The sequence below is a fragment of the Danio rerio genome, chromosome 10, assembly GCF_052040795.2.
Source record: "Danio rerio strain M-AB ecotype USA chromosome 10, GRCz13ab, whole genome shotgun sequence".
Taxonomy (NCBI): Eukaryota; Metazoa; Chordata; class Actinopteri; order Cypriniformes; family Danionidae; genus Danio; species Danio rerio.
In genome coordinates, this window is record NC_141030.1 from 45,705,988 (window position 1) to 45,728,453 (window position 22,466).

The following is a 22,466-nucleotide window of genomic DNA, read 5'->3' on the forward strand; positions in this document are numbered from 1 at the left end:
CATCCATTCACACTACGCCGGAGTCTTCGAGCGCCGAAAACTGAGCATTTTGGAAACGCTGAAGAGGCTGTTTTCATTCTGAAACGCTGCTGCTTCGTCTCAGCGTGGATGAGGGAAAACGGAGACATTTGAAAATGAAGGCGGGGCCGCTGAGATTCGCTAGCTGATTAGGGCTTTTGTGTCATTGCGTATCCTTCCCTTATTCGTCAAGCCCCTATCACATGACTATAACACATGGCTTTAACGCTACCGGAAGACAGCAGACCAGCCTTCACTGTAAACAACAACATGGACACAGAAATGGGAGCGTTGTTTGCACTATTGTCTGTTTTAGGCGCCATCGTGCAGTTATTCATTTGTTACGTTTAGTAACAACTCGACCTTGTTGTCTGTCCACAAAAATACCTTTTTGGCAGCTTTACATCGACCAGTCCATCTCGGATGTACCGCTGGATCTCATCTGTCCATTGTAGTTAATACATGATATTTAATACATCTTGTCCATATCTAATGGACAGTCTTTGGTCTTTTAAATCTATTATTTGTTCTCAGATGTATTATTTTGGCAGTGTTATTTTGTTACCTTTTTTTAATTGTCTTTAATTATTAATAATTACCAAGTTGTCGGCGCCAGTGGTGTAGTGGTTAGTGCGTTGACACATGCACTCTGGTGCTCGCGGCGACCCGGGATCTATTCCGCCTCGCGGTCCTATGCCGATCCTTCCCCTCTCTCTGCTCCCCATGGTTTCCTGTCAATTATCTCTACTGTCCTATCAAAAATAAAGGTGAAAACGCTGAAAAAATAATTATTAAAAAAAAAAAATTGTTACCAAGTTGAACACTATTTACCAAACTGCTTTACGTTATCTATAGTTCTTATTGTTTACGTCGTGTACTTCATACTTGTATAATGTCCATTGTAGCTTATTAAATCTGATAATTAAAGGCACACGTCTGTGTATAACAACACATTTTACTTCACATTTTTATGGATTTATGTTTACAATTTCCTAAATCAAAAATGTAGATTTATAATATAAATATAATATTAATTACAGGGCCGTGTTTTATATAATTAAATCATTTTATTCTTAATGTACAGTGAAACTGATGAATCCATGGTGAGGTTAGTGACATTATAAAGTACACTGCCGTTCCATTTAAAGAAGTACCCGACTTGTGTCCTCGGGAGGTCGTTCTTTCAAGTCGGAACTTGGCAAGTCTGAACTTCCAAGAACGGTGAAATTGAGAAACAGCCAATGTCAGCCTGTGACGCGCTTCCTATATTGTTTACCGCTACTCTGAATATTGTAATAGGGCTTAGTAAAAAGTGTAATTCCTGCACGCTGCAGGCCAAACACTAAGCATACAGTAGTTGCTTTAGGACAAAGCGAGGGAGACCAACGATTCTTGCATGCGTGAAATATTGCACAGCTGTAAACGTCCCAGATATAACACAGTTTTTCGTTCAGAATTGTACTATTATAAAGTACTTTAAAGATTTCTAACTGGTGAATGACATGAAGTAGTGGGTTGTCTACTGTCACTTTTAAGGTGCACGCTTAATTTCACGGGACCTTTAAACAGGGCATAAGTCTGATCTTTATGATATGTCCCATTTAAAGTGTGTGTTGGCTAGAGGAGACGGTGAGTTAGCAGACTGACCCATTTATTATTAATACGGTGCTGCACGGCGTCCGCATGTGGCCCTTGTGAGAGATCTCAGTCCATGTGCTTCCTCATAAACACACAGTCATTCTTCAGGCGGACAGGAGCAAACGCAGGGCCATTAGCTAATTGTTCTGAATGCGGCAAATAGTAAAAGACAGGGAGAAAACCATCCATGCAGTGCTGCTGCTGCATCCTTATGTGAATGAAGACACCAGGAACAAGTCACTGCAGTCCATGATTGAATCTGTAATGTGTCCAGTCAGTCAGTGGATGATAATAGTGAGAATGTGATAGATGGGAAATTAAATATGCACGATTCTGGCTAAAATGAGAATCACACTATGAGCTCTAACTCTCGATCTCTGTGTTTAACTTCTTTCTTCAGGATCATGGAGATGCTGCGTCAGTTTCCCTCCTCAACCTGGAGTCTCATGACGACATGCTGGAGGTGAGAAAAAAAAAAGTTTATTTCTGCTGGAAGCAGTCTGCGCTGAGCGACTCAATGATGATTGGGTTTACTTTAAAACCCCTCGATTCTCACTGAGCCTCCATTAACATTAATAATTCATCCGACACTTCTGCTTGGTGTTTGGCAAATACTTGAGAAGAGCATCTGCAGGAGCAGATCAGGAGCAATCTGCTGTAAATGCAGCTGAACTTCTAAAAATGCTTAAAAGCAATTATTATTATTATTATTGTTAAATAATAAAAGTAACAACAACTTATCCAAAGTTTAAACGTTGGTTTTCCATAAAAACTATATTAATGTAACCCACCGGTCCTACTGCACCCAACCCGCTGCAAGCTGGTATCGAACCTGCAACCTTCCGCATGGGAGTCGGTTGCTCTACCAAAAAGGCTATTGTCAAAGAAAAGCTTTGAAAGCTATTGTCGCTAGAGCACCTTTAGAGGTCAGAGGAGTGAGGTTTACCTGCACAGCACCTACTAGCTGCCCTCCGTTACATTAATATTTATAAGAATATGGCATATTTTTTGTTATTTTGACTAATTGTTATTAAATGTTCTTGATGATTTTCAGACCAGCGCAACCCTAATTTTCCTGCTTTGCGCCACATTGTTTAAATAGCAAATCCATTTGTGAGTTGCACTTTACATTAAGTTTGCATTAGTTAATCGCCACAGAGGAATGAACCGCTTATTAATCCAGCATATGTTTTATGCAGCTGATGCACTTCCAGTTGCAACCCAGTTCTGGGAAACATCAATACACTGTCACATTCACACTAATACACTACGGCCAATTTAGTTTATTTAATTCACCTATAGCGCATGTGTCCAACGTGGGGGAGCACCCGGAGGTAACCCACGCCAACACTGGGAGAACATGCAAACTCCACACTGAAATGTCAACTTTCCCAGCCAGGACTCGAACCAGCAACCTTCTTGCTGTGAGGCATTGAGTTACCATACCGCCCTTTGTTTAGAGATGTGTTTACCAGAGATTGGGGGAACAAATATCCAGGAGGGCTAATAATTCTGACTTATTGTGTGAACAGGCGAGTCCAGCGACACAGCGGCGCGCTCGAGCCTCGCTCTCGGATCTGGCCCACGAGGACGACATTGAGAGCCTCACAGTGCGGCAGCTCAAGGAGATTCTCGCACGGAACTTCGTCAACTTTTCCGGCTGCTGTGAGAAGTGGGAACTGGTGGAGCGAGTCCATCGCCTGTACAGAGAGAACCAGCTCAACAGAAGATCCAGTAAGAGTCACTGCCATGCATTAAACCACCTGCACACTGAGATGTTTGTCCATATTCAAGGGATGGTTCACCCAAAAAATGAAAACGTCCTGTTAATTTACTCACCCAAAGCAGGCCACCCAAGATGTGGGCGACTTTTTTGTTTCTTCAGTAGAACATTGAAGAAGAGCTGAATATGTGGTGCTTGGTGATTGATATAATGATAGTGAATGGAGACAGGTTTTTTAAATTAAAACTAAACACATACAAACAAGTCTAAATCAATAGTCGTGGCTCCTGATGACACACTGGGCTTTATTTTGACGGTCCATGCGCAGAGCGCAAAACGCAGGGCGCAAACACTTTCAGGGCGTGTCAGAACGCATTTTTGCTAATTTAAGGATGGGAAAATCCGTTTTGCACCGTGGCACATGGTCTAAAAGGGTTGAGTTTATTATTTCTTAATGAGTTATAGGTGTGTTTTGAGAATAAACCAATTAGAGTCTCATCTCCCATTCCCTTTAAGAGTCAGCTGCGTCACGCCATAAGCGCATTCGCTATTTACAGGACGCAAAGTAAGTCTAAGTGGAAAAACTGAGCATTTCACAAGCAAACAGTTAACAGTTTTTAACAGAAAACTGTTAAACAGAGCATCTACTGCGTGAGAATGAGAGATGATGGATCTACTTTCACTTTCGCTCTTGGATAGGGAAACCTTTACGCACAGACATCAGTTAGTCTATAAATAAATACTTTTGTTTGTTCAGCGCAAATATTCGTTTCAAAACTATTTCTAAATTCAGTTCTAATTTCCAGCAAACGAATAAATGAACAATAATAACAAAGTGTGCTCAAAAACCTGAGTTATATCCTAAAACACATGCTGTGCCCCATATGGTCTAAAACCTGACAGGTGGGCAAATCTAAGCTTGTTTTTAATAAAAAAAATATAAATATGGATATAATAAATAATACTGCTAATAATAATAACATTATACAAAAGCAAATTGTTATGAATGAACTGAAAAAGCCTCCCGAGATGAAGAAGACATGAAAGCAGTGATTTTCCATTTTTATGTAGGCTAGAAAATAATATGTTTTGTAATATTTTAATCCTTTATATTTATATTCTATATCTAGTCTTATTATATCCTATATATATCCTTAATATTTAATTGTTTTCATATGTAAAGATATTTGCCTATTGCTCTCTTGTGCGTATTAAGCAGTGTGTAAGCGAGGCGCAACTCTACGCTGGAGTTTAGACCGGGTTAGTTTTGGTCTAATGAAAAATCTATTTAGTTTCTCAAAATAGCAACTCGCCAGCGGCCCGCCTCAGAACGCCTTCCTTTTTAGACCAGAACGCCTATGGGCGCACATATGAGCGCTAATGCATTTGCTATTTAAACAGTGTAGCGAAACGCCTCAAAACCACTCTTGCGCCAAGCTGAAACTAGCAAAAGACTACTGCGCCACATTGTGCCGGGTGTATGATAGGGCCCACTGAGTATGTTTACATGGACACCAATAATTAGATTTTAATGTGATTAAGTCAATACTCTGATTAAGAGTCTACCATGTAAACGGCGATTTTTGATTAATTTAATCAGATAAAAGTCATAATCGAACTAAAGAGAAATCGAATTAAGACCAGTAGAGTATGCCAATTTCGGTCGCATTATTTAAGTGCATGACAGACATGGAAACACCTTAATCGGACTATTACTGTCATGTAGCACTTTTCGCCACGTTTTGCGACAGGTTAGAAAATGAAGCACCCTAAATTACATGAAACTCCGGAGGAAATGTGGATTGCGCGGTGACTTAATGACGTTAATCGAATTATGTGCTATAACATCTAAAACACAATCATGAAAGGAACTTTTAAAAAGCAACTCATGTAAATGCCTTAATCCTATTATTGTCTTAATTAGATTAAGGCAAATAATTACTGATGCGTTTGGATATAACTATTTTTTGACCACACTTCATTATTATTGTTTATTTATTCGTTTGCTGGAAATTAGAACTGAATTTAAAAATAGTTTTGAACCAAATCTCTGCACTTAACAAACAAAATGAAATATGTAGGCTAATGGATGTTTTCAGTGGAGTGAGTACAATAACGTTTCCTAACTACACCAAAGTAAAGGAGTAAAGAGAAAGTAAAGAGGCTGAATGGAGGAGGCTTGTTCTTTATTCTCGCGCTGCAGATGCTCTGTTTACCTGTTTTCTTGCTAGTGAAGAATGTTTTTGTTTTTTATTTATTTATTTATTTTTTCAGTTCAGTTTTTAAAAAAAGTCCGCCATGTAAATAGCAAATGCATCATGGCGCGACACAACTGACTCTTAAAGGAATTGAGAGATGAGACTCTGATTGGTTTAATGCACGTTATGCCCAAAACACAGCCAGAACTCATTAAGAGGCACAACCCTGTTAGAGCATGCGCCAGGGCGAAAGCCGTATTTTTCTGTCCTTAAAATAGCAAAAGTGGATTCAGACACGCCCTTAATGCTTTTGTGCTTTGCGCTTTAGACTTTGCACCTAGATCATTAAAATAGAGCCCGAAATATGTGTGTGTGTGTGTGTGTGTGTGTGTGTGTGTGTGTGTGTGTGTGTGTGTGTGTGTGTGTGTGTGTGTGTGTGTGTGTGTGTGTGTGTGTGTGTGTGTGTGTGTCATTTCACTGCTTCATATAGAGGTGTGGAGCTAAAAAGGTGTTTTAGCATGATGTGCTGGCTCTTAATTCTGACTGGTTGAATTTTTATACAACATAAAAAATACAGACTGGCAACTTTAAAGGGGGCATATTATGCAAAAATCACTTTCATAAGGGGTTTAAACACACTGCTTTGTGTGGCAGCAGTGTGTGAATATAAGCAGCTTGTAATGGTAAAAAATGTTTTAAGTGTATTGTTTATAATCAGACTTGATATAAACAGTCTGCAGAAACACTTTGATTGACATTCTCCCTTTGTATGCGTCATCAGAGGGGGAAAGCCCCGCCCACTAGTGACCATCTCTCCTTTATTGGCATTGGACGTTAGTCCTGTTTTGAATCTGCCACTATGCTGACACACAGACATTTGTAGTTTCGCCCTCTTTTGAAAAGAGCTCAATCTCATTTGAATTTAAAGCGACAGTCGGCTCGATTCTGATCAAAGCCTAAAAGGGAAAGTTTCAAACAGTTATAAAACATTATTTGTGTTGTATTTCAAGCTCAAACTTCATACACACACTCTTGGGACATTAGAGACTTATTTTACATCTTGTAAAAGGGGCATAATAGGTCATCTTTAAGGGAACATATTTAAAAAAAAATGTTAAGCAGATTGATTTTTAGAGGAAGATCGATGTTGAGTGGAGCAGTTCATGTGCTGTTACTTATATAACAGCATTTGTATTATTCTGCTGGCTGTATAATTGGCAGAGTAATGAGAGGGAATGTCAGCTGTTGTAAATGTACAGAAGAGTTCAGACGAATGATGGATGAGAGAGACAACAGAGCTTTATCACAGTCCTCCAGTCTTTCTGACAGTCTTTTCTTTCTAGCGCTAAAATCCAAACAGTCCAGCATCAGGCCCAAATCAGCATTTTCAAATAGGCTTGTGCACCGTAAAATTGATTCTTTGCTCTTTTTCTTTTTTTTTGCAGTGGAAAATGTGAGCAACAGTCTTGCTGCAGGTAAGAAAATTCATTTCGATCAATTGTACTTGACAGTGTTATATTGGTGTTTAATATGTTATATTGAATTGTATTTAAATAAGTTTTTATTATAATATTTTCAGCTTTTTTTTAAATATTAGTCATGCACTTCAGTCATTTTTTTACTGTCTCTCATTTTTAATTATATTTAAAATTATTTAATTAATTATATAATAAATGCTTTTTAAATCAATTAATATTTTTATCATTTATATTTAGTTTTTAATTATGTCCATTTTATTATTAGCCGTGTTAAATTTTCATGTTGTTTTACGTCTATTGACGCAAAAGTAAAATTTTAATCTTTTATTATATTTTAGTGGTGGTCAAAGATTATTCGCAATTATTCACGTCCAAAATAAAAGTGTTTTGACATAATATATGTGCTTGTGCTGTGTATATTTATTACTGCCACGGTAAAAACAGATTATATTAATTTCTGCACAGAGAATGTGATAGCAAAAAAGGAAATAGTCATTTATGCCAACAATAAACCATACATTACAAAGGACATTAAAGACTGTATTAAGAGGAAGAAGTTGGCCTTTCGTAATCATGACCATCAAGGATTAAGAGTAATTCAGAAAGAGTTGAATGGACTATTAAGAGATGCTAGGAATTAGATTATTATATTATAATAATAATATTAGATTATTATATTAGAATATTTGACTAGATATTTTTCAAGACACTTCTATACAGCTTAAAGTGACATTTAAAGGCTTAACTGGGTTAATTAGGTTAACTAGGCAGGTTAGGGGAATTATGCAAGTCATTGTATAACAGTGGTTTGTTATGTTGACTATCGAAAAAAATTTAGCTTAAAGGGGCTAATAATTTTCTCCTTAAAATTGTGTTTAGAAAATTAATAACTGCTTTTATTCTAGCCAAAATAAAACAAATAAGACTTTCTCTTGAAGAAAAAATATTATCAGACATACTGTGAAAATTTCCCTATTAAACATTATTTGGGAAATATTTAAAAAAGTTAAAAAAAAAATCAAAGGGGGGCTAATTATTCTGACTTCAACTGTATGTCTAATTCTAAAAAACTATGGGACTCTGTGAAATCTATATAAAATATGAATATAAAACATGACTATATGAAATATATGTCCAATATGCAGTAATTCTAATAGTTTCATAAAGTAAATTCGATTTTTGAAAGTCACCAAACAAACCCCGCCCGCCACCAACCAAACCCCTCATTGTCCCGCAACCCCCACTTTGGGAACCACTGCATGTTTAATTACTTGCACAAACAATGAACAATACATTTATTGTTTATTATTTACAATTATTTAGTCATCTTTATTAACATAAATGAAAATGAAGTCATTTGTTTTTGAGTCTCATTAAATCGCAGTGGCCTTTACACCTAGGATATGCATTATTTTCTAATAATTCAGTGTACTCCAGTGCAGTATTCTGCTTTTACTACTCACTATTCAGGTGTGATATTTGAGGCATTTGTCAGGTTTTTGACCTCAAACTGCTTCTGTGAGTAGAACTAGTTTCTTACACATCTCCTCCAAAGCCTTCACTTGTGTGATTGTTGAGTGTTTACAGCAGGGGTGTCCAAACTCTGTCCTGGAGGGCCGGTGTCCTGCATATTTTAGTTCCAACCCCAATTAAACACACCTGAAGCAGCTAATCAAGCTCTTCCTAGGTTCTTGAAACTTCCAGGCAGGTGTGTTGAAGGAAGTTGGAGCTTAACTATGCAGGACACTGACTCTATATAGGTTTATAGGTTTTAAAATAACTAGAATCATTTAGTGTAATAATATGGAGCTGTAATGTGCACGAAACTTGCCGGAACTACTTTAGCTGTGTGATTATCTGAAAAAAACAACAACACTCTTTAGAAGGCTCATCAGCCAATCAGAATCAAGCATTCAGCAGACACATGGTATAGTATGCTTGTTTATCATTTAACATGAACTAAATGGACTTTATTGTAAAGTGTTTACAACAAAAGACCAGTTTTTAATATGCATGCATGCTGTCCAGTGCTAACAATGCTAACCGTTACCTTGTTTGTGGATTAAAGTCATAGCTTACCCTCCTCCTATATGCAATGGAGGTATCGGAGGTAAGACTCAGCGTTTTTATGGCACCTCCATCATCATAATTACCATCATCTCATTAGTATGAATGAAGAGCGGCTCTTCCCAAAGCATGCTGGGAGAATCCGATGTGTGCTTTTTCATGTGCATGATCACATTCGTGTCGTGAATTTGGTGCTCCTAATGTGATCTGTCTGTCTTTTTATAGCCTGTCACATTACTGTAATTGCACCTCGCCATATTTCATTATAATAACGATTAAGTGTGCTTGGAGAACGGCCCAAAATGATCTGAAGATTATAGCTGTCCGGTCTGAGAGGATATATTAAGTGGCTTTTTGGATAAGGACCAGGTTTGAGATGCTTTAGGAATGTGCACTATTTTTTTATAGAGAGCAATTAAAAGGATAATAAGACTGACATCAGCAAATGCAAGATTACTGTGCCATACAGGAGAGCACATTTAGCATTCATTAAAAGCTTTGACCGCTGAGATTTACTGTCTAGAAGGACGTCAGATATGAGATATTTCTTCAAGTGAGCTTTATTCTCTACCAAGTTTGTCTTTTAAAGCAAAAAATATAAGTTTTTATTGGTAAATTTAATACTGAATGTATTGCAAAGAGTTCACTGTGCATTAGAATGCAAAATAATATAAGGATTATAAATGTTCACCTCAAAGATGAATACAGTTTGTTTAAATGTACACTACCTGACAAAAGTGTTGTCTTCGATCAGCAAATATTAACTTGACTTCTAGTTGATTGTTTGGAAAAGTGTCAGATTTCAGATGAATCATGTGTTGATCTGCATCCCGATCATCACAGATACTGCAGAAGACCTGCTGGAACCCACATGGAGCCAAGATTCTCACAGAAATCAGTCAAGTTTGGTGACGGAGAAATCATGGTTTAGGGTTACATTCAGTATGGGGGCGTGCGAGAGATCTGCAGAGTGGATGGCAACATCAACAGCCTGAAGACATTAGTGCGGCCCATTACATTACAAACCACAGGAGAGGGACAATTCTCCAGCAGGATAGCGCTGCTTTTCATACTTCAGCCTCCACATCAAAGCTCCTGAAAGTAAAGAAGGTCAAGCTGCTCTAGGATTGGCCAGCCCAGTCACCAGAGGTGAACATTATTGAGCATGTCTGGGTAAGATGAAGGAGGAGGCATTGAAGATGAATGCAAAGACTCTTGATGAACTCTGGGAGTCCTGCAAGAACGCTTTCTTTGCCGTTCCAGAAGACTTTATTAATCAGTGATTTGAGTGAGTGCAGAGATGTATGGATGCAGTCCTCCAAGCTCATGATGGAGTCAGACACAATATTCATTCTGTCTCCACTGCAGCAGGACTTTATATTCAAGACTGGACATTATTTCTGTTCAGCGATGAGACTTTTGTCTAAGCAGAGTGAGACCTTACTGTATTAATGAAATCAATCAAAATCAAGGCATGATCATGTTTTATTGTGGTAAAATAAGTGCAGGGCTCGAAATTAACTTTTTTATTTGGTAGCACCGGTGCTCCCAACTTCAAAAATTTAGGAGCACCAGAAAAAATTTAGGAGCACCCACCAAAAATGATTGAGCACCGCTGCAAATTGTATTTTAAGGGACTTATTGTATTTTAAAACAACATCAATTAGGACTAACAAAAACCAGAAACAACTATCTAATGCTGAGATGACATTGATATTTGTGTGCAATAATTCCAAAATGTGTATGTATTATAATTCTAGAATATTAATGATGATGAAAATGACAATAATAGTAACAATGAATTACATTTCTCATCATCATGCTGCCTTGAATGTGCTTGAATGCAAGTTATCTGCTATAAAAAGTCAGTTACTTTATGAAAAATAAATGTATAGTTTGCATCAAATGAAAGCATTGCAGTAAGAAATATTTATTTTGTACTGCTAAACAGCATATATATGCATGTCAGTTTAATAAATAATATTTCTGCTGCAAAACAAACAAAAGATTATAATAAAATATTAAATTCAAGGCTGAAAGCTGCAAAGCAGTCATCAGTAGCCTAACTAAATAAAAAAAATAATATACACCTCAAGAAAGAATAGGCAAAAGAAAGTAAGTAAAGTCTCACTTCTATCACTCTTTAAAAGTTTTGGTTTCAGTTTGTGTCAATTTAAATGTTCAGTCTGAGCTGATTTTAATTTTTCTGTGTTTGTGGAAAAGCAGGCGAGTCAGCCGACCCAATTTATGAGCAGGTTGACCATCGGCGCAATACCGCTGTTTGTTATGAGACGCAGTTTCAGTGTAAACTTAGTAAAGGCGAGCTTCTTTGGCGATGATACAGTATTAGATTTGACTTTTAGCGGACATTTGCGCTGAACACGCAGTGAATGCTACGCATGATGATTCGGGCACCTTCTCCAAGAAGCGCGTACTCGATTGATCTCAGCTGGCGGATCAATATTCACCACGTGTCATGATCGCTCTCATCTGCGCTTTAACTTTAGGTGGGGTTTGCACTTTGCAAACCTGCGTGCTTTAAGTTTTCACTCTTTAGCCGTTTGCATTTCCCGTGGACATAAAAGCTCCCTCCCTGTCATCTTAACAGTGAAAAGCCTTGGGTGATTGACAGCTAATATGAACCAATATAGCGGCAGGGAAGAGCGATTCAGCACGTTTTAAAAAAAAAAAATCAAAACAGGTCGCACTAATGCGCCCAAATTTACTATGAGGTCGCATCGATTAATTTTCGGGCGCATATGCGACCAAAATGGTTGCAATTTCGAGCCCTGAAGTGTAATCTAGAGGCCTTTGCCTTTCATATAAGCCACTTCTGATACCAAATGATCAACTAGAAAAGTAGAGTTATTAATTGCTGTTCCTAAAACTTGGATAGGCGACAAGACTTTTGTCAGGTAGTGTATCTTTTCTTAGTTTAGCATGTATATTTTGAAATGTGTCCACATATGTTTGTAATAATGCATGTGGATGATTAACTTGTAGAATTATTGTATCAATGCATTCTCTGGCACCTTCAAAAATAACTAAAAGTATCTTAAAACATCTTAACTTTATTAAAAAAATATCATTTACAAGGTATGTTTGTAATGAAGCAACAAATACATGTAAACAGTTAGCATGTAGAACAATTTAACCCTTATGTATTGCTCAAATTGACTACCTTTGATAAATTATACCTCTTCCCAACAGGGAAAACCTCCAAGCAAGAATGCATGATTATATAATGTCATGGCTTTGCTATCAAAAAACGGCATTATAATGGAAGTCATTGGGGCAAAAACAGCCCCGAACATAACGAAAGTGTAGTCGATTTAGCCAGAGTGTGTTGTTATGTCAAAGCATTTTTTCAATATGCATCAAAATAAGATTTGGCACCAAAAAGTGTTCCATTTGCTGAAACAGAGAGAAAGTTGTGGCCAAATTAAGACTCATAATCACTCCAGAGTGGATGAAAACATCCCCAACAGCACACAGGGGTTAATACTCCATCGTGTCAAGCTCTCTCAGCCACTGTATGAATGTGTATCAGAGGACATTTACACTAGTCTTTCGGATGAGGCGTTAAACCGAGGTCCTGACTATCTTTTGTCGTTAAAAATCCCTGGATGTCCTAGGAAAAAGAGTAGGGGTTTAACCCCGGCATTCTGGCCAAATTTGCCCACTGTCCAGCAAGGCCTCCTAACCATCCTAAAATATAATAATTGGCTTCATCACTGTGTCTCCTCTCCACCAATCAGCTGGTGTGTGGAGTGCGGTTTGGCCCAATACGGCTGCTGTCGCGTCATCCAGGTGGATGCTGCACACTAGTGGTGGATGAGGAAATTCCCCCTAATGTGTAAAGCGCTATGTCTAGAAAAGCTCTTTATAAATGTAAGGAATTATTATTATTATTTAATCTATTCCCTTGCAGCTTAGCCCTCCAATCCGAAACAAAACGCATGTGTCCAGGTGTAAACAGTCCCATATTGTCTTGCAGATGGTGTGCAAGTGGCTCAGCTGGGCGGCGCTGATGAGAACCTGTGCCGGATCTGCATGGACGCCGTGATCGACTGCGTTCTGCTGGAGTGCGGACACATGGTGACCTGCACCAAATGCGGAAAGAGGATGAGCGAGTGCCCCATCTGCAGACAGTACGTGGTGCGCGCCGTGCACGTCTTCAAGTCTTAACGCCAGCTTCACTTCCCACTGGAACAAAAAAAATCAACACACCTAGAGACCGTCAATGGACCGAGAGTCTGTCCATTTCATTTCACACGGGTGGAAAACCGGCACACTTACTGTACTTTCCAGAGCGAGCGTCACCTGCTGCCCGATTTCATGTGGTCACACTTTAATGAGTTACTAACCCAGGGAGGACGGATCTTAGAGGAACAAAGGTACAGTCCAAGACAGTGTTATCAACACTCCTGGGAATGTTTTGATTATTCTTCAAATATTTTCCAAGTGATGTTTAACTGGGGTGGCACGGTGGCTCAGAACTGTTGCCTCACAGAAAGTCGCTGCTTCGAGCCCCGGCTGCATCATTTGCCATTTCTGTGTGGAGTTTGCATGTTCTCCCTATGTTGGCGTGGGTTTCCTCCGGGTGCTCCAGTTTCCCCCACAGTCCAAACACATGCGCTCTAGGTGAATTGAATAAGCTAAATTGGCCGTAGTGTATAGAGTGTGTATATGTGTTTCCCAGTAGTGGGTTGCAGCTGAAAGCGCATGTGCTGCGTAAAAATATGCTGGAATAGTTGGCGGTTCATTCCGCTGTGGTTATGTGATTTATTTATTTTTTTTATTCTTTTGGAGAAATATTTATTTTAACATTAGTAATATTTACTTCATTTTTATTTTGGCTAGAGTGAAAGCAGTTTTTATATTTTCAAAACAGTTTTTAAGGTCACTGTTATCCAATTACTTTAACCCAGTTATCATATTTCTAGAGGTGCTGTTGTGTGAGGTTGACTTAACCAGGAAGGCTTGTAGTGAGTTTTCGAAGTACGCCAGGCGAAAAAAAAAATGATGACACTACTTGCTGATGTACACTCTCAGAAATAAAGGTACAAGAGCTGTCACTGGGGCTTTACCTTTTCAAAATGTACATATTTGTACCTGAAAGTCCATATTAGTACTTCAAAGGTACATTTTAGGTGCATTCGGGTACTGATATGTACCTTTAGGCTGTACTCACACTAGGTACAGTTGCCTCGAACCGGGCCAAAGCACGCTTGTCCCCCCTCTCGTCTCCCCTGACGGCCCGCACTTACACCACAATCGGGCCTCGGCACGCTTACGTCATCGCTGCTGCGCTGTTCAGTGAGAAGCGCTGTCACTCAGCAGCACAGTGGAGATTTCTCTAGTTATATCGTTTCAGTCGTTTGTTATGCAGTGACATGCAGTCAAATATTTCGCCAAACAGTCCTTAGGGATGCGGGGACACGCAGTCAGATATTTTACCAAACAGATCCGCCACTTTTGGCGCTCATAAACAATAATAAAGCTCTCGTGCTGCAGGAATGAGGAGGTCTACTGAAGCTGCGCAGCTGTCGTGCAGTGAGGGGTTTGCGTCTTTAATAAACTATGGCAGTTTGCGTTCACTGAACAGTAAGAATGATTAATAAATCCATATGAAACAGGCCCCTAAAAGTCACGTCTCGCTTTCAGTTTCGGGCTTTGGCGCGCTTTGCACTCACACACAAGCGTACCGCGCCAAAGCCCAAGTGAACCGCTCTCAGGCACACCTCTTCCAACCGGGCCAGGGCCGGCCAAGTGAACCGTGCTTGAGCCCGATTAAGCGCACTCACACTTCTCAAACGATCCGGGAAACGGGCCTGGGCACAGTACAGATGGCATAGTGTGAGTAGGCCCTTAAGGTATCTCTAAGGACTTCTTAGTAGGGTCAAACAGAATCTGCTGACATTTTCTGCTATTTTTGCAGAGAATTTTGGTAAAAATCTGCGAATTTCTGCGGAATTATTTTGGGAGTATCATAACTAAAACCCTAATATGTGTATTATAAAAATAATACCTTTTAAACTTGTATTTAATTGTATTTAAAATGCTAATCCAGTTAGATTCACTGTATTTGGTAACCAAAGTCAGTCTCTCATATATCTTTACTAAAAGACAGAAAATTACACTCAAGTAAATGAACAGAATTAATGATGGGCTAAAATCTGCGGAAATCTGCCGAAAATCTGCAAAATTCTGCGCGCGCAGATTCCGTGTGGGCCTACTCTTTAGGTACAAATATCTACTTTTTGAAAAGGTACTGCCCCAGTGACAGCTCTTGGACCTTTATTTCTGAGAGTGTAACGTGCAAAGTGATGGTTTATTTACAGCAGGGGTCAACCAATCTCGGTCCTGGAGGGCCGATGTCCCTGCAGAGTTTAGCTCAAACTTGCCTCAACACACCTGCCTGGATGATTCAAGTATACCTAGTAAGACCTTGATTAGCTTGTTTAACAGGGAAATTTTCACAGTATGTCGGATAATATTTTTTCTTCTGGAGAATGTCTTATTTGTTTTATTTCGACAAGAATAAAAGCAGTTTTAAAAAATTTTAAGCCATTTTAAGGTCAATATTATTAGCCTCTTTAAGCTATATTTGTTTTCGATGGTCAACAGAACAAACCATCGTTATACAATAACTTGCCTAATTACCCTAACCTGCCTAGTTACCCTAATTAACCTAGTTAAGCCTTTAAAGGTCACTGTAAGCTGTATAGAAGTGTCTTGAAAATATATCTAGTAAAATATTATTTACTGTCATCATGGCAAAGATAAAATAAATCAGTTATTAGAAATGAGTTATTAAAACTATTATGTTTAAAACTGTGTTGAAAAAATTCTGCTCTCTTTTAAACAGAAATTAGGAAAAAAATAATTCAGGGGGGCTAATAATTCTGACTTCAACTGTGTGTACAACCACACAAGTATACACAGACAGTTCGGCTGTCTCTATATATTACATATTTTACACATCTAAAATGCTTTAATAGTGTTTATAAGAGAAAAACAGCATGAAAGAGAAATAGTGGATGTTTTATTTGATTTATTTGCATATTATTTTTACTTTAGCCCATTGAGAAGTGAAGTTCAAAACAGATAATTATAAAAAACAGTGTTAAAAATCAAATTATGTTTTGTTTGCCCCATATAGTTAAAGGTAAATGGTGTAATTCAATCCGGCCACCACCACAAGTATTTTTCAAACCGGTGGGAAGCACTGCAAGCTGTGGAATAGCTCAGCCAATGACTTTAGTCCATTAAAAAATACTAAAATAAAGCTTAGATTTGATAGACGAGACTCACAAAACCATCAAGATTTGTACACTCTGTTGAAGTCTGAGCAATGCATGAGACTTCATTCTCCATATGAGAGGCGTCTTTAGGCTGCCATCACCTTAAAAAAGCCTTCACTCAGTAGTTCAGCACTTTCTCCTTGTTTCATTACTATGTTATCACACAGAGTTCATCTTTCAGATTTGTTTTGTTTTATTTTTATGTTTGTTTTGTTTGAGTTTTAACCAAAATCTGTTTCAATTCCACGTCAACAGCTCCTTCAGAAATATTATTCCCAGGAAAAAACATGACATGTTTAATACTTATTTTCCCCACTATAAGTACTGTTAACACAAAATAAATTAGTTATTATTAGTATTATGTTGATTAAAGGTATCTTGAGCACTTGGGAATTATTTTAAAAATAAGAGCACTTCACAAGAGAGTTGATGATTTTGTCTTGAGCTGTATAAGGAGATAAATGGTTTACGTTGCTGTAAACGTCTCGGAAATGTCTTACTGTATGTGCAATATTAGAAATCTTTAACGTGTGCGTGTAGAGAAACCGATTGCCATTAAGATGCATGTTATTGTAGGAACAGTGAAGACCTGAATGGAGGGAAAATGTACTGTAGGTGCCAAAGTAGAAATGTGTGGAATGGCTTTTGGATGGTGTTTTTAACGTGATCTGTTATTTTCCCGGATCTCCATACACACAAACACACACACACAGAGATCAGCATCCATGACATGGGATCAAATGACCAGCTAGCAGAGGAGTTATTTATAGCGAGACGATGAGAAACCACATCGTGTTTTTTTCTCACAGAAGAGTCACTGGAATCCAGCATCTGCCGCTATTGTAGCTTATTCACTGGGACTTCAGATGTGTTCTCAGTTTTAATCTTGATCACGTTTTGCAGTGGCTGTGGAACGCCAGGTTTGTTTCCATTGCGGTGTGTAAACAAGGTCTGCTAAGATGCGCGAATAAGCGTCAAACAATATGACGGTTACTTAGCAGTGTTTCTCAACCACGTTCCTGGAGGACCACCAACACTGCGTGTTTTGGATGTCTCCTTTGTCTCTGACACCCATTACATGTCTTTCAGTCTCTGCTGATGATCTGAATCAGGTGTGCTTGCTTAAAGAGACATGGAAAATGTGCAGAGCTGGTTATCCTCCAGGAACATGGTTGAGAAACACTGACTTGGGTAAATTAATTAAAGGGATAGCTCATTTAAAAATGACAATTTAATTGCCATTAGATTTCAAACATTGGGAGGACACAACAGAAGATATATTGAAAAGCATTGGAAAATGGTAGCCATTGACATCCGTAGCTATAGGAAGGGGAAAAACACTGTAGCATTGGGGGTTTGGGTGGTTCAAGCAACCCAACCACCACCGCAAATAGTTGATTTTTGACCCGTACATGACCTCCCTTGTTGAGCTTTTTAACATTACAAATTGTCAAAAATACCTGTTTGATGAAGGCTTTAAGGGGCGGCATGGTGGCTCAGTGGTTAGCACAGCAAGAAGGTCGCTGGTTTGAGTGCCGGCTGGGTCATTTGGCATTTCTGTGTGGAGTTTGCATGTTCTCCCCATGTTGGTGTGGGTTTCCTCCGGGTGCTTCGGTTTTCCCCCACAGTATAAACACATGTGCTACAGGTGAATTGGGTTAACTAAATTAACTGTAGTGTGTGTGTGTGTGTGTGTGTGTGTGTGTGTGTGTGTGTGTGTGTGTGTGTGTGTGTGTGTGTGTGTGTGTGTGTGTGTGTGTGTGTGTGTGTGTGTGTGTGTGAGTGTATGGGTGTTTTCCAGTATTGGATTGCAGTTGGAAGAGCATCTGCTGCTTAAAACTTATTCTGAAATAGTTAGCGGTTCATTCCGCTGTGGTGACCCCTGATAAATAAGAGATCAAGCCGAAGGAAAATGAATGAATAAAGGCTTTAAGACCAAGCAAATCAATTTGGCCCCATGCAAACACTTTTTGAGGACATCAACATTCAGTCACGAATGAAAACCTGCGGTCTTCCTGAGATGTGATCAATCAATAAGGGAGGTCATCTTTCACTTTAATGCTGTTAAATAGAGGAAAAACAATAAGTAATGTCTAGCACATGCTTGGAGATCATTCTTAAACCCAAAACAACCCAAATAGTGTGAAGACCAAAAGCATACAATAGTTTATATGTTTATTTTAGGGGACCTATCATGCAAAAATCACTAATATAAGGGGGTTTAAACACAGTTGTGTGGTAACAGTGTGTAAATATAACCAGCTTCAAAAGGTAAACATGAATTCATTATATATTTTTATAATCAGGCTTGATATAAACAGTCTGCAGAAACATCAGGCTTGATATAAACAGTCTGCAGAAACACTTTGATTGACATTCTCCCTATGTGACATCAAAGAAGGAAAACCCCGCCCATAGTGACCATCTCTCCCTCATTAGCATAAACAGCCTTGAGTGAGAAGCAGCCGTTCTAAATCTGCTGCTATGCTAACACATGCATTTTTAGCTCCGCCCTCTTTTCAAAAGAGGCCTGGGAGCACAGTCATTTAAATTTAAAGCGACAGTCACCAAAACAGCTCAATTAGGATCAAAGCCTTAAAGGGTCACTTTCAGAGAGTTATAAAACATTATTAATGGGGTATTTTGAGCTGAAACTTTACATACACACTATAGGGACATCAGAGACTTATTTTACATCTTGTAAAAAGGGGCATAATAGGTCCTATTTAATGCTAAAACGTAGGCCATTGTTGTTAGCCATATTTACTTTTTTGAAGGAGAGGCAGAATAGAAAGAAATAGTGAAGCACTGTATTATTATTGTTTTAAGCTTAATAATTCAATACAAAATGATTGCAAAAAAAAATCTAGGCTGGATACAGACCTACTAGTAATTGCTGCCAGTTTCCAACATTCTTCAAAATATCTTTGTTCTTCAAAAAAATGTGGGGTGAGTAAATGATGACAGTTTTAATTTATTTGAGTGGACTATCTCTTTAAGGAAGGAACATATTGTCGGATCACTCGCTTCGAATGTTATCACTCGATTGGATCGTTGTTATCAGTGGTGATCAGCTGATAGATATGAGCCAGTAGCTGCCTTCTGCACCTGAGTAGACTGACTCACTAGTAGGCTCAGAAGGCTGTTATCATCCATCCACATGGTTAATCAGCTATACTAAGAGAGAGGACTCCAGATCTGTTTTACCATTACTGTGATGGTTGGATTTAGGGTTGGGGTAGAGGTAGACTTTAATAAAAAATATATATTTTTAATTTAATAAATATAATAAATCATATAAATAATTATTAACTGATTAACCATGTGGATGGATGATAACCACCTTCTGAGCTTACTAGTAGGCGTAGAAGTCCCCTACTGGCCCATATCTATCAGCTGATAACGCCCATTCAATCAAGTGATAACATTCGAATCGGCTGGTCAGATGCACTAATGACTTGTTGCACCTTTAATTAATCACATGCCTTGTTAGGTTTTATTTACAAAATATTATGTTTTCATTGTTGGTCAAAAGATAATTTGATGTTCTTCATCTCCAGCAATACCATGAAAGACTGTTTTTGATGTCTACCACATTTCCACAAGCGGTGCTACATGGATTTATGTATCACAGTTCTAAATCGCATTTGCTTTATAAAGACTTTATTTAAAGGTACAGTTCACCACAAAATTTACGTATCACAGTTCTAAATCGCATTTGCTTTATAGAGACTTTATTTAAAGGTACAGTTCACCACAAAATGTATACATGTTATTCATTTATTCAGCCTCAGGCCAACCAAGATTTTAAAAACAAAATTTTTTGTTTATTTCCTCATGCATTAAACGGAGACATCACCAGATATTCATTAATAAGTGGTGTAGTTGAAATGTGTTTTGAAGCTACACGTTTTGTACACAAATTTCTGCACCCTTACGATAAATAACAGTTGTTTAATAATAAAAGTAAAATAAATCAAATAAAACATGCTTTTACCAACGCTATCTCACGACAATTCGTAACTTTTTGATTCAGTGGCTAATTGGGATAAATTCGTATAATCTCATTAGTACAATTTAGTACGATTTGCACATCTCCCAATGACGTTGAGTTTAGGGGCGGAGTTTGGGGCCACGCCTCCTTTTTAAAATGATAATTTTTTTTTATGACTGAACTCGTAACAATTAGCCACTAATTTGACCAAATGTAAAATAGCGACGTTCCCTTGTGAGATCAGGCTGATATTTCGTACAATTTTACATCCCCCTATGGCAGTTGGGTTTAGGGGAGGGGTGGGGTTTGGTGCCACACCTCCTTTTAAAGATTTAATATTTTTATATGACTGAACTCATATGAATTTGTACAAAATTAGCCAAGATACTGACCATACGTAAAATAGTTACGTTTCCTCATGAAATCAGGCTGGGTTTTACTACAAATTACAACTACTTTTGTAGTTATGAGAAAACATCCATGGTTTGCTTTATTGATTACAACATTATCTCCCGTAAAACTTGATTATAATACAATGGTAATAGATACGTCAAACTGAAAACCAATTAGTACACTTTTACTATAATAAAACTTGTATAACCATACAGCACAATCATGGCATAGCAAAGTAATGTTTTGCTAAAGATTTTTAATTTGTTTAAATTGTTTGCTCATGCATAAAATAAAGTTAGACGGGAAATCACCAGATATTAATTTATAAATAGTGTACTTGAGATATATTTTGAAGCTATACGTTTTGTGCAGAAATTTCTGCACCCTTATGATAATTAACAATTGCTTAATAATAAAAGTGTGCCCTCAGAAAAATTTAAGTCTTAACTGTTTGATTTAGTGGCTAATTCATACGAATTTGTACGGTTTTATTCGTACAATTTAGTACGATTTGCTCATTCCCCATTGATGGTTGGGTTTAGGGGTACGTTTTGGTGCCACACCTACTTTTTAAAATCATACATCTTCGTACGAATTAGCCACTAAACTGACAAAACGTAAAATAGTTTTATAGTAGACAAAACAATCCTGGTTAGCTACATTAATTACAGCATTATTTGCTGTAAAACTGATTATAATACAATGGTAATTTAAAAAAAAACAGGTTAATACACTTTTACTACAGTAAAACTTATATAACCATACTACACACGATCAAATTGTCTTTATTGTATGATATCTACATCTTGGTTGGCCTGAGAATGAGAAAAATACATTTTATTTTTGTGTGAAGTATGCCCTCATAGTGAATAAACTATTTATTTCCCATTTTGTGAATATTTAAGTTCTTAAGATAATAAGAAAAAGTGCAAAGGTCATTGTCATTTGGGTCCTCTAGATGCCCTTTGTTGCTGTGAATTCTGTAGTCGAATACGAGTTATGTCTGTGGTATTACCTAGACAAACTAATATATAAATATAAACTAATATAAAATGGAATCTATTTAACATATATGAATTTTATATACATGTGAAATAAGATGTACATGAAGTATAAGAATATTTTTCCTTGTTTCTCCAGTTTTATTTGAAATGTTTTTTCGCTCTTCCAGTTTTTCAGTCAGTCGACACAGATTTGGTTCTGTTTTAAATTAGTTAAAAATAATGCTACGATAAAGTTGATTACATGGCGTCACATTTATGTATTTCTACAATGTTTTTAATTTGCATTTAAAACATCTCTGTTTGCCCAACACTGACACTGTGCTTCTGTGTATGTTTCTAATGCTGCTAATCTCTACAAGATGTCACTTTTGTGGTAAGGCGACTATTCGAGCTGAGCAGACAATGGACAAGACTACACTAAATGACTTAAACTGAGCGCTGGAAGACGTTTTGGGATCTGGTCTTTGTATTTTGGAATGTTGAACTTTTTATTTTGGTAATTCAAAGATGATTTATGAGATTTAATAAAATATGGTACCTTGAACTAACAAAATAAAGACTTCTCATTTCAGTATTGATTTATTTCTCTCTGAGTTGCGCGCCCTCTAGAGGCGTTTAAGCGCTACGCAGTCAGCGTTACCTCAGT

General features: G+C 37.8%; 1 protein-coding gene and 2 long non-coding RNA genes across 9 annotated transcripts in view; 2 read left to right on the plus strand and 1 right to left on the minus strand.

Moving 5' to 3' along the window:
* rnf34b (ring finger protein 34b) overlaps positions 1 to 16,914 on the plus strand; it is a 59,803-nt gene extending 42,889 nt beyond the window's left edge. For 2 of the 7 annotated variants that reach the window (XM_087269692.1, XM_087269693.1), the window contains exons 4-8: positions 2,057 to 2,119; positions 3,189 to 3,390; positions 7,023 to 7,052; positions 13,120 to 14,295; positions 14,990 to 16,914. In XM_087269692.1, the coding sequence (XP_087125818.1) occupies positions 2,057 to 2,119; positions 3,189 to 3,390; positions 7,023 to 7,052; positions 13,120 to 13,310 (486 nt within the window). In that variant the 3' untranslated portion in view covers positions 13,311 to 14,295; positions 14,990 to 16,914. 7 annotated transcript variants of the gene reach the window in all.
* Positions 16,915 to 18,105: 1,191 nt separating this feature from the next.
* Positions 18,106 to 22,366, minus strand: LOC147842198 (uncharacterized). The gene is made up of 2 exons (XR_015501655.1): positions 19,751 to 22,366; positions 18,106 to 19,503 (listed from the first exon to the last, which is right to left on the minus strand). It is a non-coding gene; the product is annotated as an uncharacterized LOC147842198 (long non-coding RNA).
* Positions 19,490 to 22,377, plus strand: LOC147842199 (uncharacterized). The gene is made up of 2 exons (XR_015501566.1): positions 19,490 to 20,102; positions 20,174 to 22,377. It is a non-coding gene; the product is annotated as an uncharacterized LOC147842199 (long non-coding RNA).
* Positions 22,378 to 22,466: the final 89 nt, after the last annotated feature.